This window comes from Saccopteryx leptura, chromosome 1 (genome assembly GCF_036850995.1).
Source record: "Saccopteryx leptura isolate mSacLep1 chromosome 1, mSacLep1_pri_phased_curated, whole genome shotgun sequence".
NCBI lineage: Eukaryota > Metazoa > Chordata > Mammalia > Chiroptera > Emballonuridae > Saccopteryx > Saccopteryx leptura.
Window position 1 is genome coordinate 339,486,408 of NC_089503.1, and position 12,193 is coordinate 339,498,600.

Sequence of the window (12,193 nt, forward strand, 5' to 3'; positions counted from 1 at the left end):
CAGTATACAAGTTGTAATTTCAGATACTGTCAACATTAGTGAATGAGCAAATGAATGTCTTGCTAGTCCACTATACTGGACTTCCATTTCAGTGAATATTATGTATATTCAGGAATATTATTTTATGTGTATAGGGATATCTTTAATAGTGCTGTGTACACAAGGGGAAAGCGTTAACCTGAGGCCTACCAGCCCCCAGAAGATTGTTAAATCCAGTGAAAAATAGTTTTTTTATTTCACTGTTTTTTGTTAATTTGATATTTAGGATTTTTTTCTATAAAATTATATTAAAGTATTGTTTTACCCCAGGTAATGGGTGTAGCTGTGTTACCGGTTAAACCTTATTTTCATAAAGCAGGGGCAGGCAGGATTTGGCCCTCAGGCTATATTTTGCTAATCTCTGGTGTAGAACAATGGGGGGGGGAGGCATACCTTTAGGGAAATTGTAATCACCTTCATATGAGGGAGTGGGGAGGAGGCTACAAAATTTAATCTTTGGAGAAAGGCAGCCATCTTGGGGAAGAGTTAATTGGTCTCTGGTTTTAGAAGGGTTAAAATAAAAAAGTCAGATTAGTCTTTACAATGAAAAGAATGTGGGTTTTTTTGTTTTGTTTGTTTGTTTTTTAGGTAGAATAATTATTTTCTCTGGAGGCGGTGATGCTTGAGAAAAGGACTGGCTGTTCATCTGAGTGAGGGGAGTGGCAGAGAGGTCTGAGAGGGAATATGCGTGATTCATTCAATTCAACAAATGTGTATTGAGCGCTCACTATGTGCCAGTTTTAGATGCTAGGAATCTAAACTAACATTTATAAGCCTACATTCAAACTGAAGGAGACACAATAAAATAAATAATATAATATGTTAGAAAGTAATGTGTTCAGAGAAAAATAGAAAGTAGAGTGGTATGGGTAGAAGCTTGCAGTTTTAAATAATGTAGGACGGGACGCTGAAGAAGAGACCTGAAGGAGGGGAGGAGTCAGGCCGTGCAGATATTTGGAAACCAGTTTCCAGGTAGTGAAATAGCAAGTGCAAAGGGTTGAATTGGAGTGTGCCTGTGGTGGGTTTTTTGTTTGTTTGTTTGGTTGGTTGGTTTTTAGTGAGAGGGAGAAAGGGACAGAGATAAATAACAACTCATACCTGTGTTACTTTAGTTGTTCATTGATTACTTCTCAAATGTGCCTTGACTGGCGGGCTCAAGCCAAGCCAGTGACCCTTTGCTCAAGCCAGCGATCTTGGGTTTCAAGCCATACTCAAGCTGGCGACTTTGGGTTTTGAACCGGGACCCTCAGTATCCTGGGTTGACAGTCTATCCACTGCACCACCACTAATTAGGCTAACTAGCATGACAGGCCTCAAAACTGTTTCCAGATTAGGTTTTGTATATGAAAGCCAGATAATTTTTGTAGTCTTACTTAAAATATTCTTTATTACTCTTTTACCTAAAAACTACATGCATTTTTCTATTTTTTGAGGGTGAGAAGGGGAATAAGAGGGAGGGTTATCAAACAGCAAGCGGTCTGTGATCAAGGGAAATGATACTAGTGATAAACTGTCAAGAGTTTTCATTCAGTCATATTGTCTTGGGTTATAGGTGTTCACTTAGGAGAAGAAATAGCTCCCAAAGACAAAGAACCATTATTCAGTCTTATTGTTTGGTATTTACAATTGCAAATTGTTTGGGGGACATTTCTTAAACCACTGCACAATACATGCACACATATATAGAAAACTAAAAAATGTTCTTTTAAAGTTTGTACTCCAGTAGGATTGATCCTGTTTTACTAGGCCAAACATAAAATAATACCGCAAATGCACCTCTAATTTTTTTACAATCTTATTGACATTAGTTTATAGCTAATGTGTATATATATAGAACGGAGGATATTTTCATTGCAACATTTATACAGAGGTTAGGAAATTAAAAAGTACATTTTGTATCAAGAGTATTTATTTGTAAACATTAAGAAACATATTTCTTCTCCAAAACTAGCTGCTTTTTGCTATTTAACATTTTATTATTCATAAATATATTTGGAAATGTGTATACAGTATATTGTAAAAGTACAGCTCAATGGATTTCACACACTGAACAAGCCTGAGTGAACCAGTGACCAAACATGGGCATAGAGTACTCTAGTACCCTAGAAACTCCTTCCGTATTCCCCTAGGGTCCACCCACACAAGTTCCTGTTTTGTTTTGTTTTATTTTGGGGTTATTGTAGATACTCTTTTTGGGGGGCTTGGGAGAGTGCTCACTATTTTTTAAGGTGAAGGTTTCCATTTCTCATTGGATCACTTATGCAATGTTGAGCAGGTTCACATGCCCTCACTACCACCTTAAGCAAGTATCTGTTCTTTGGGCATAAATCATCTCATCAGTCTGGGTATTTCCTGAGCACCCACCATGAGGGGCTCACTTCCAGCTAGGAGTTCTCATATCTAGACGTGAGAATGACTTAACAGTGATTGTTCAGATTTGGAGGTAGAACGGACTTCAAACTTCTGTTGTATACTTTGTCTCCCCTGTATGTTTTCCATAACTGGGGGAGGGGTGTGTGTGTGTGTGTGTGTGTGTGTGTGTGTGTGTGTGTGTGTGTGTGTGTTTGGTGCAACCAGAGTAAGTACAGGCCTGGCACTTTCTGGGCAGGAACAGGTGCAGGTTAGAATTACACCTTGTTGTTTGCTCTCCCTTCCAGGAACACTCCTGAGCCTTTCTCCTTTCTTGCTCCCAGGTGTGGTTTTCCTTGTCTCTCTCTTTCTCCTAAGCTCTAAGGGTCCTCACAAGAGACTTGCAACCAGGGAGCAATTAGGTGGTGTCAGCTCCTCCTGGGCTAACTCCCTGAACCTGCCTCCAAGGCCTTCCTTATCTCTGACTTTCCTCTTGTACAGCCAATATATTCTTGCTTTACTTGCTGAGGGGGAAAATGAAACAAAAGAATTACACCTTGTCTTAGAAGGTTCTCTTTTTATGACACAGTTAAGGGAGAAATAAATTAAAATAGAATCAGACTCCCAGATCAGAAAAAAGACTGACAGCTGTCAGAGGGGAAGGGGACTGGAGGCGGGTGGAAAAGGGGGATGGGTTAGCAAAGAAAATAAAACTCAGACACACAAAAAACAATTCTTACATGAAAAAGACAAATGATAAATTGTCAAAAAAACTGATAGAATCTCAAAATTATTAACAGTTAATACCATGTGTCAGGCACTATGCTGCTACTCTTTAGCAAATATCTATTTAATATATCTAAATGTCCTTTAGCTCTTTCTATAAAGTAAATCTCTCTTGGGTACCTTGTCCTTCTCTTTCTCCCAGCCCCTTGATTTGGCCTGTCCCATTATCTCCTGCAAGAAACACTATCATTTGTTCTTTGACTCATTCATCAAAGGCTCATAGGTGGCACAAAAGAGAATACCCTGTGCCTAGTCCATTAAACTTGCTGTACTTACAGGAGCTAAAAAGGAAAAGAAAATAGAGACCACAAATAAAGCGGAGACTTGTCATCCATGAGCTTGGGGCTATTGATAATTATGAAGAGGGGAGACCATTAAGTATTCTGAACAGTTAACAATTTGCATATGTAAACTAAAGATGGTTGGCTTTCCCCTCGGGCTCATTTTAAATTATTTTCCTGTGTGTTCACTAAATTGTCAATCCTGAGTGATGATGTCAGTGTCTTCATTTAAGACCGTCTAAGCTCAGCTTCTAGGAGCCTGTGAGGATGGTCTGCGCCATTACCAAAACAGTTCCTAAAAGGCATGCTTGAATCTCATCTCAGGAAAAATGCAGTTTCACACATTAATGATAAGGAGAGTGTTTGGCTATTGGTATAAAATAATGATAGTTGCCAAAATTGAGAGAAGTATTAGAGAAAAGTTTCCACGGTAATGACGTCCTGCAGAAAACATGATCCGACCTTCAACTGCTGGATAAATTACTTTCATTTTTGAGATGTATTGAGAAACCACATTGATATCCTGGTCACCTAGAAAAAAAATACGTTATATTAATTTCAGAAAAGGAATCAATGAACAGTAAGAGAGGAAAACCAATGCATTTCTTTAAGTTTTGGTAATTATAATTGGGAAGATATACTTTTGATCAGCAGAGATAAAGTGTCACAGAAAACAAGAAGAGTGGTGTTCATAAGTGCAAAGAATTTGGTTGTTTTTTCATGTTCCAGTGTGAATGTGTACATTATTCAGTATTGGATAACTGGGGAACAGAGTCATCTCAGACTCAAGAAAGATATTGTTGACATCATTGCCTTTAAACTATTCCAGAACAAGGGGCTTAGGAAACTGGGACAAAAGAAATTAGTTAAGACATAAGTGGCTTCCTTTTGCTTGGCTGCAGGAGCGGTTTTCCTTGTCAAATTTTACATAAGTGCTGGAGAGACAATGGAGACTTCATTTCCAAAAGAAGACAGCTGATAAATTCTAATTGCCTGTAACTATAGCAAACCCATAGGAATCCAACAAAATTTTATTTTAAGAATACCACTCTAAATTATATATCTGATAAGGGGTTAATATTAAAAATATATAAAGAACTCATACAACTCAGTAAAAAAAAATCTGATTAAAATTGGACAGAGGGTTTGAATAGACATTTTTCCAAAGAAGACATACCGATGGCCAACAGGCATAAGAAAAGATGCTCTCGTGGGGTCATGGACATGACCCCATGGTCAGTGACTTGAGCCCAAAAGTTGCTGGCTTGAGCAAGGGTTCACTTGCTCTGCTGACACAGCCCCTGCAGAAAACCTTATGGAGGGTTTCTAGCAATTCCACTTCCGAGTATCCAAAGAAACAAAAACATTAATTTGAGAAATACGCACCTCCCCATGTTCACTGCAGTATTATTGTCAGTAGCCAAGGAAAGGAAGCAACCTAAGTATCCATCAGTGGGCGAATGGATAAAGGAATTGTGACATGTAGATACAGAGTGGAGCAAAAGTAGGTTTATAGTTGTTTGTATGGAAAATAATACAATAATAAATAATAATAAAAGAATAAGTTGTGTTTCAAAGCATACTCACAACTGTAAACTTACTTTTGCCCCACCATATGTGTACTCACTATTAGCCATAAAAGAATGAAATCTTGCCATTGTGTTGGTACAACACAAATGGATCCTGAGGTCACTATGTTAAGTGCAATAAGTAAAAAAAAAAAAAATACCATATGATTTCACTTATATGTGGAATTCAACAGCAACAAAAACAACCTAACAGATACCAAGAACAGACTGGTGGTTAGCAGTGGCTGGGAGTGAGGGGAGGGAGAAATAGATAAAGGAGATCAAAACGTACAAACTTCCAGTTATAAAATGTCTTGGGAATGTAAAGTACAGTATGGTGACTATAATTACGGTATTGCATAACTGAAAGTTGCTATGAGAGTAGATCTTAAAAGTCCTCATCACAAGAAAAATATTTTTTTTGTAACAATGTATGATGATGGATGTTAAGTAGAAGACTTATTGTCACCACAGTATATACAAATTTTACAATGTATACAAAGATAAAATCATTATGTTGTACATCTGGAACTAATGTTATGTTTCAATTAAATCTCAATTAAAATATATCACTCTAATACTTAAAAAAAAGGACTCCTCTCTGGTTCTCACCCCTGGGTATACATTAGAATTACTAGAAGAGACTTTTCTCCCAACTCAATTAATTAAATTAGAATCTCTTAAAAGTTGGGGCCAAGGTATTGGTAGCTAATTTAAAATGCCGCCCTAATGATTCTAATCCAGCCAGGGTTGAGAAATTTTGGGGCCAAGGCTTCCTCAGCCTCCTGTATGGGCTCCTCTCCAACACCCATCAGGCTGGGCTTGGTTGCTCCATAGTCATCAGCCTCTTTGTCTTATGCGGGCTGATGACTGTGGGGCTAAAGAGAACACCTTTTTTTTTATTTTATTTATTCATTTTTTTAGAGAGGAGAAGGAGAGACAGAGAGAGAGAGAGAGGAGAGACAGAGAGAGAAGTGGGGGGAGGAGCTGGAAGCATCAACTCCCAGGGTTTCGAACCGGCGACCTCAGCATTTCCAGGTCGACGCTTTACCCACTGCGCCACCACAGGTCAGGCAAGAGAACACCTTTTAAAGCTTGCCTTTCCATCTTTTATCATGGAATGGACAGAAGTAGCCAGTGCCTTTTTCCCCAGGAACGGCTGCCTCTTTTGCACGGACTCTTCTCTCTACCCTCCTTGGCACAAGCAGCTAGAATGGCAGGTCTTCCGTGGTAAGGCTGAGGAGGAAGCTAGCAGAACTCCTTCCTGAAGATTCAGAGAAGCTGTGTGTGTGTCTTGTAAGCACACTGGTTTCTACCCCTGAGGAGAGGAAGGGGTAGTATATTCTCCCAGTGGACTTTATACTCATGTGTGCTTCTCAAATGGATTTTTTTCCTTTCTTTTTCCTTTTTTATTTTTTTAGGCTAGAGGAGGGGAGATAGTGAGACAGACTCCTGCATGCATACCAACTAGGATCCACCAGGCAACCCCTGTCTAGGGCCAATGCTCAAATCAGCTGAACTATTTTTAGTGCCTGAGGCTGATGCTTGGACCAACGAGCTATCCTCAGTGTCAGGGGCTGGTACTCGAACCAATCAAGCCACTGGCTGTGGGATGGGAAGAGGGAGAGAAGGGGGAGTGGGAGGGGGAGAGAAGCAGATAGTTGCTTCTTCTGTGTGCCCTGACCAGGAATTGAGCCCAGATGTCCATATGCCAGGCCAATGCTCTATCCACTGAGATAACCAGCCAGGGCCTCAAATGGATTTTGAAAAGGCTGGGGTCTAATGATACTCGATACTGACAAAAATATTGACTGGGTCAAGTGTGGTTCCCAAAACTTGTTTCACTAACATACTGTGCTGAAAGGGCGGGGTCATATCCTATGTACTCCTTAACCCATTCACACTAAAAGATTCTTTAAGAACATTGGAACCATTTTTCTAGGTCCAACCTAAAGTTTTAGCGTATTTTTTTTTCAATAAGTGCAAAACTCATTTTTAAATTTTTTTTTGAAAATTTTTTAGAGAGGAGAGAGAGTGAGAGAGAGAAGGGGCAAGGAGGAGCAGGAAGCATCAACTCCCATATGTTCCTTGACCAGGCAAGCCCAGGGTTTTGAACTAGCGACTTCAGCATTTCCAGTCGACGCTGTTTATATGTCCATTAAAGAATTTAAAAACATTTTTGATTTAAAAATGTATTTCCCCAGGCCTTGGATTGATGGGTGTGTGTGCTGGGAAGGGAAAAAGCACTTATTCCCCAATGATGTGCTGCCGTATTCCCACAAACAGAGGGAGCTGGCCACACCGAGGCAGGGTCTGGTTTCTGGCTTTGCCATCCTGGCCTCAGGAGTAGTCCCCTCTTCGGAACAGCGCTGTTGATCTTGAGTACCTTCGGAATATGGAGAGGAACAGGCACTCGTGCCTACCTGAGTCATGTTGTAATGCTTCTGTTTTTATCATCTGGTATCCATCTCCACCACTGGCAAGGAAGTTTGGGAGGATCACCTTGTATACCTCATCCTTTCTGAGAGGCTCATAGCTGGGCACCCGGCACCGGGTGCAAAGAACGTCTAGTGTGACCACTCTGTCCCCAGGTTTTCGGGAAAGATCATACACCACATGAATTCCTAGAAAAGAAAGGAATCTGTATGTTTTTCCTAGATCCCAAGGGACGTTTCTGTTTTCTAAAAAAGAGATTTTGGCTAAAACTTGGAATTGGGGCACTGGGCTTGATTTTCATTTAGTTTGAGGTTGAGTGAAATTTCATCAAGAGAATTGAGGTGACATTGTGGCTACTCTCTCTTGGTTAGGTTGAGTTCTTCTGGGAGGTTTCAGAACCACTGGAAGATTGGCTCTGGCCCAGGATGGGCAAGAAGTGACCCTGCAGGGAGAAACCACATCTTTGTAAAAGCCTGAACAATGGTCCAGTAACTTGGTTCAGCAAGTTACTGGAAAATAAGAAATAGATGCCGAACATTAATTTTGAAGACTACAAAATAGTAATAATTTGGACTTGGGCGACTTCCACAAAACATACAACTATCCCACCCGGTGTTGGAGCATCAAAGCTCCACTGTTTCCTCCACTCCTGGAATAATGCAGAATGTTGGGGTTAGCCCACTGGAAACAGGCCTGGGCCCCACCAGCTCTGGTAGCCCCTCAATCCCGATAGTGTTCTTCAAAGGGAGAACTCAATGAAGCAAGCACACCAGTTGAGTAGGGGCCCACCACCTACAGTAAAAAAAATAAAGCCAGAATATGGTTTCAGAATTGTTGGGAAAACGGATGTGTTAGGCTTGCTTGCTGGTGTACCAGCTGCAAGCACTTTGCTTGATTAGTGCGTGAGCATGTGGCAGAGGCACAGTGCATAGCCCATGTAAAGGCTATGGGTGCCTGTGCTCAGGGGAGATTGTGGATGGCAGATAGTGGACTTCCTGCCCGCCACCATGAGGTCCCAGTGTTTTTGCTGTTTCTTTGCCTGAGAAGAGGTTTTCCCCTGCCTGGGTGCTCGTCCCCCATTGTGAGAATTTTATGAAAACAGTAATGGCCGAAAGCTTTCCAGCTCTGCAGTTTCTCTGCCATCTGCCTGAATCCACAGCGGCCCTGCCTGGCCTCGGCCGCTGGCAGTACAAGAGTCAAACAAGAATATTAATGCAAAGGTTAATTCACTGGACTATGGAATTGTTGACAAAAGGCTTTCAGTAGACCGTGACAATCTGGCAAGCATGTATTTTCATTCAGTTTTCCCTGGTATCCATGAGATGAGCAGGGCGCGTTCGCTCTGCCTTCAGAGAGGTTGAAGACTTGCTCCAGATCACAGGGCAATGGGAACCACTGTGGGGGTGAGGCTGGGGTTGGAGCCTTGCATTACCCCATTTGAACCCCTTTGCTCTAATCAAGTGTCTCTATGTAGTAGGCTGCCTCTCCCAGAAATCATCCATGTTAATAACATTGGACATAGCAGCCTTTGAACCTCCGTGTGTTTCCCGGTGATTATGACTAGAACACGGGAGAGATTTTATTTTTTATAAAGAGTACTGAATTTTTAAACAACTAAGATTTTTAATAGAAATGACTTCAAGCCAACTGTGCTGCTCAGAATTGGGAGGGCCAGCCCCTACCGAGGGCCCACCTGATGTCCAAATCTGACTCGGCAAATATTGCTCAGTATCAGGGCTGTGGGGCTTTGACGCTGACCTAATCTCAGCGGCCTGGGAGTCCATGGCCATTAAGAGACTATGCACTGGTGTTGGCTTGAGGCAAACCTGAGCAAGCTTGGCCACAGAGGTCGTGGTGAAGAGGGAGCTAAGCCAACCAGCAGGAACTCCCACCACATCTAGGAGGTGACTTACCGCCCACCTGCAGGAACTCTCCGGTGGACTGGCCGTAGCGGTGCACACTGTGCTCAAAGGCCTTCTTCAGGGTGGAGCCTTTTAACTGGACCAGGTCAAAGGTGCCTCCAAAGGGTAGCACTGCAGCCAGGCTCTCCCAAGTAATCGTGCCTGAGGTGATGAGGCAGGAAGGAAATATCCTGAGAATAAGCTTACCCCAAGACCAGTTCTTTTTAGGACTGGAGGAGGAGGTGAGGGGGACGCAAGGCCCTGGACATCTATTTGATCAGCATCAACTGTGTCTAAGTGGTTCCTGACACTTAGGGAGGGAATAGATTCAAGAGGCCTGTGGCCGTGCCCTCCACCGCTGGGCAAGATGGCAGGAGCTTGTAAACGGCTATGGTTCCAAAGTCACCTGTGCCTGCCCTGGCTCTCCTGGCAGAGGCCGGATTTTCAGTGGCTGGTAAGCATTGCCGAAGTCCTCCAGACAGGCAAAGTTTCCCTGTTGCCTGCCCCTGATTGAAACGAGATGAGCTTAGGCCTTAACCAAGTCTGACTGGCTTTGACAGTAGATCATGGATGACAGCAAGAACATCTTGAGCATCTGTTTAGCTGATTTATTCCAGCAAATAGTAAAACCTGGTTCTGCACACGAACCAAAAGGATGCGATCCAGTGGCACGTTTTCCAGCACAGAAGACAATTTCACTTTTCTCTTTCCAGGTAGGAGGCTGGAGGCTGTCAATACCCTGCGTCATCCAGCAACAATTCTTATTTAACTTTGTGAGTCAGAGTTTAGATCAACCTTGGGTTCACTAACCCTTGCCCGCTGCCACTGTGTACAAACACATACAAGAACACGTGTGTGTGTGTGTGTGTGTGTGTGTGTGTGTGTGTGTGTACCCTTTGGGCTAAGCACTGTGACTTGAGTAGCAGTTAACTCAACCTGAAGGGGCTGACACTCTGGGGCCTGGCTGGCAGCAGAGATCCGCTGAGGCTGCCCGTAGGCATGGTCAGAGGGAGAACACCCAGCAGACGCCCCCGAGTCTGGGAGCATACCGTTGTTCCGCTCGTCAATGGGAGACCGAATGCCGCCACCATTTAAAATGCACATGGACACGTGGTTCCAGGACATCTCATCCAAGTGTCTAAGGTTGTTGTTGATCTGCAACAGTAGCATGAGTTTACATTAGTTATTCGGGGTCATCTTTCTTAGGGTCAATTCTAGGAATGTGGTTGGCCCTATGAGGCAAAAGCAAGCCGCTTCTCCCCTGCTCCTGTGTTCTCAGAGCTTTCTCAAGTCGAGTTAGAACTAGCTGTATGCTCTGAGAAGCCGCAATAAGATACCGGACCGGTCCCAGGTCCGGCTTTGAAAAGCAAGTAGCTCCGAGCCCCCACTCCTAAGAGCCCTGTGCTAAGTGGGCCTTGGCGAAACCAGCTCTTGGGTCAGAATGGGCCTCCCTGCGGACTGGGCAGCGGCGCTGCTCCTGCAGGGCAGACAGGCCCCATACCTGCCCCGAAGGCAGGACCTGAAAGCCTTTCAACTTCAGGCCGCAGGCCAGCGAGACCCCTGGCCTCCTTGTCCAGGCCTCCTTGTCCAGGCCTCCTTGTCCAGGGCTCTAGCCAATTCACAAACCAGCAGTTTTGAAGGCACAGAGACAGCCTCCTGACACTGGGGAGAGCTGGTGGTTGGGGTTTTCTTTTTTTTTAAAAAATATACGTTCAGTTATGAGAAATAAAATGAATACATTCTCTTTAAAAGTAAAACACTGCAAAACTGAAAGTTTTCTTACACTTGTCCCAGTCTCTTTTTCTTTTTTTTTTTTTCTTTTTTTTTACAGGGACAGAGATAGACTCAGAGAGAGGGATAGATAGGGACAGACAGACAGGAACGGAGAGAGATGAGAAGCATCAATCATCAGTTTTTTCTTGCAACACCTTAGTTGTTCATTGACTGCTTTCTCATATGTGCCTTGACTGTGGGGCTGCAGCAGACCAAGTGACCCCTTGCTCAAGCCAGCGACCTTGGGTTCAAGCTGGTGAGCTTTGCTCAAACCAGATGAGCCCGCGCTCAAGCTGGTGGCCTCGGGGTCTAGAACCTGGGTCTTCCGCATCCCAGTCCGACACTCTATCCACTGTGCCACCACCTGGTCAGGCTGCCCCAGTCTCTTAATGGAGAGGTAAGCACTGCTTGTAGCCTGTTGGTGTTTCCTTTGGGACCTTTCACTAAACATCCAACACAGACCAGCGTCTCTTGAATTACTTCTGCAGACAGCATGCTCTGACCTTGGGAGGGGTGAATGCTGTCATTTACTTGGCAGACATTGAGTGTGTCTGTGTCCCAGGCACCATGCAGAGCACAGACCAAGAAACGGGCCCCTGGGTATGGACTTGGAGTCTGACCTGGGAGACCTTGGCTTGGCACAGCCCCCGAGGGCTGCCACACCAGTCTGACCACCGACAGGTGGACAGAGGGCTGCTTTTCATGGGTGATTTGGCTCAGCCACAGGACTTGTTATTATCGTTATAAGTATGTATTGTCCTCTGCATGTGAAGGAGGTTCCAGTCCCATGAGGCCTCATTCTCTGGAGCCAAGGGGACAGACCAGGGAGACACAGCTGGACCGAGTTAGGCCCACGCAGATGTGTTTACCTCCTGTGTCTATTACATCTTCAGAGTAGTAGAGTTTGTGTATTCAGGTCATCTTACGAAAGAAAAGCAAACATTAAAAATCAGACATCTGGCCTTGGCCGGTTGGCTCAGCGGTAGAGCGTCGGCCTGGCGTGCGGGGGACGCGGGTTTGGTTCCCGGCCAGGGCACACAGGAGAAGCGTCCATTTGCTT

At 43.8% G+C, this 12,193-nt stretch overlaps 1 protein-coding gene across 1 annotated transcript in view; it reads right to left on the reverse strand.

The window, feature by feature from the left end:
* Positions 1–2,244: 2,244 nt before the first annotated feature.
* NT5E (5'-nucleotidase ecto) overlaps positions 2,245–12,193 on the reverse strand; it is a 61,946-nt gene continuing 51,997 nt past the window's right edge. The window contains exons 6-9 of the mRNA XM_066358928.1: positions 10,410–10,515; positions 9,373–9,522; positions 7,447–7,647; positions 2,245–3,986 (exon numbers count right to left, since the gene is read on the reverse strand). Of these exons, the coding sequence (XP_066215025.1) occupies positions 3,823–3,986; positions 7,447–7,647; positions 9,373–9,522; positions 10,410–10,515 (621 nt within the window). The 3' untranslated portion in view covers positions 2,245–3,822. The remainder of the gene's footprint in view (positions 3,987–7,446; positions 7,648–9,372; positions 9,523–10,409; positions 10,516–12,193) is intronic.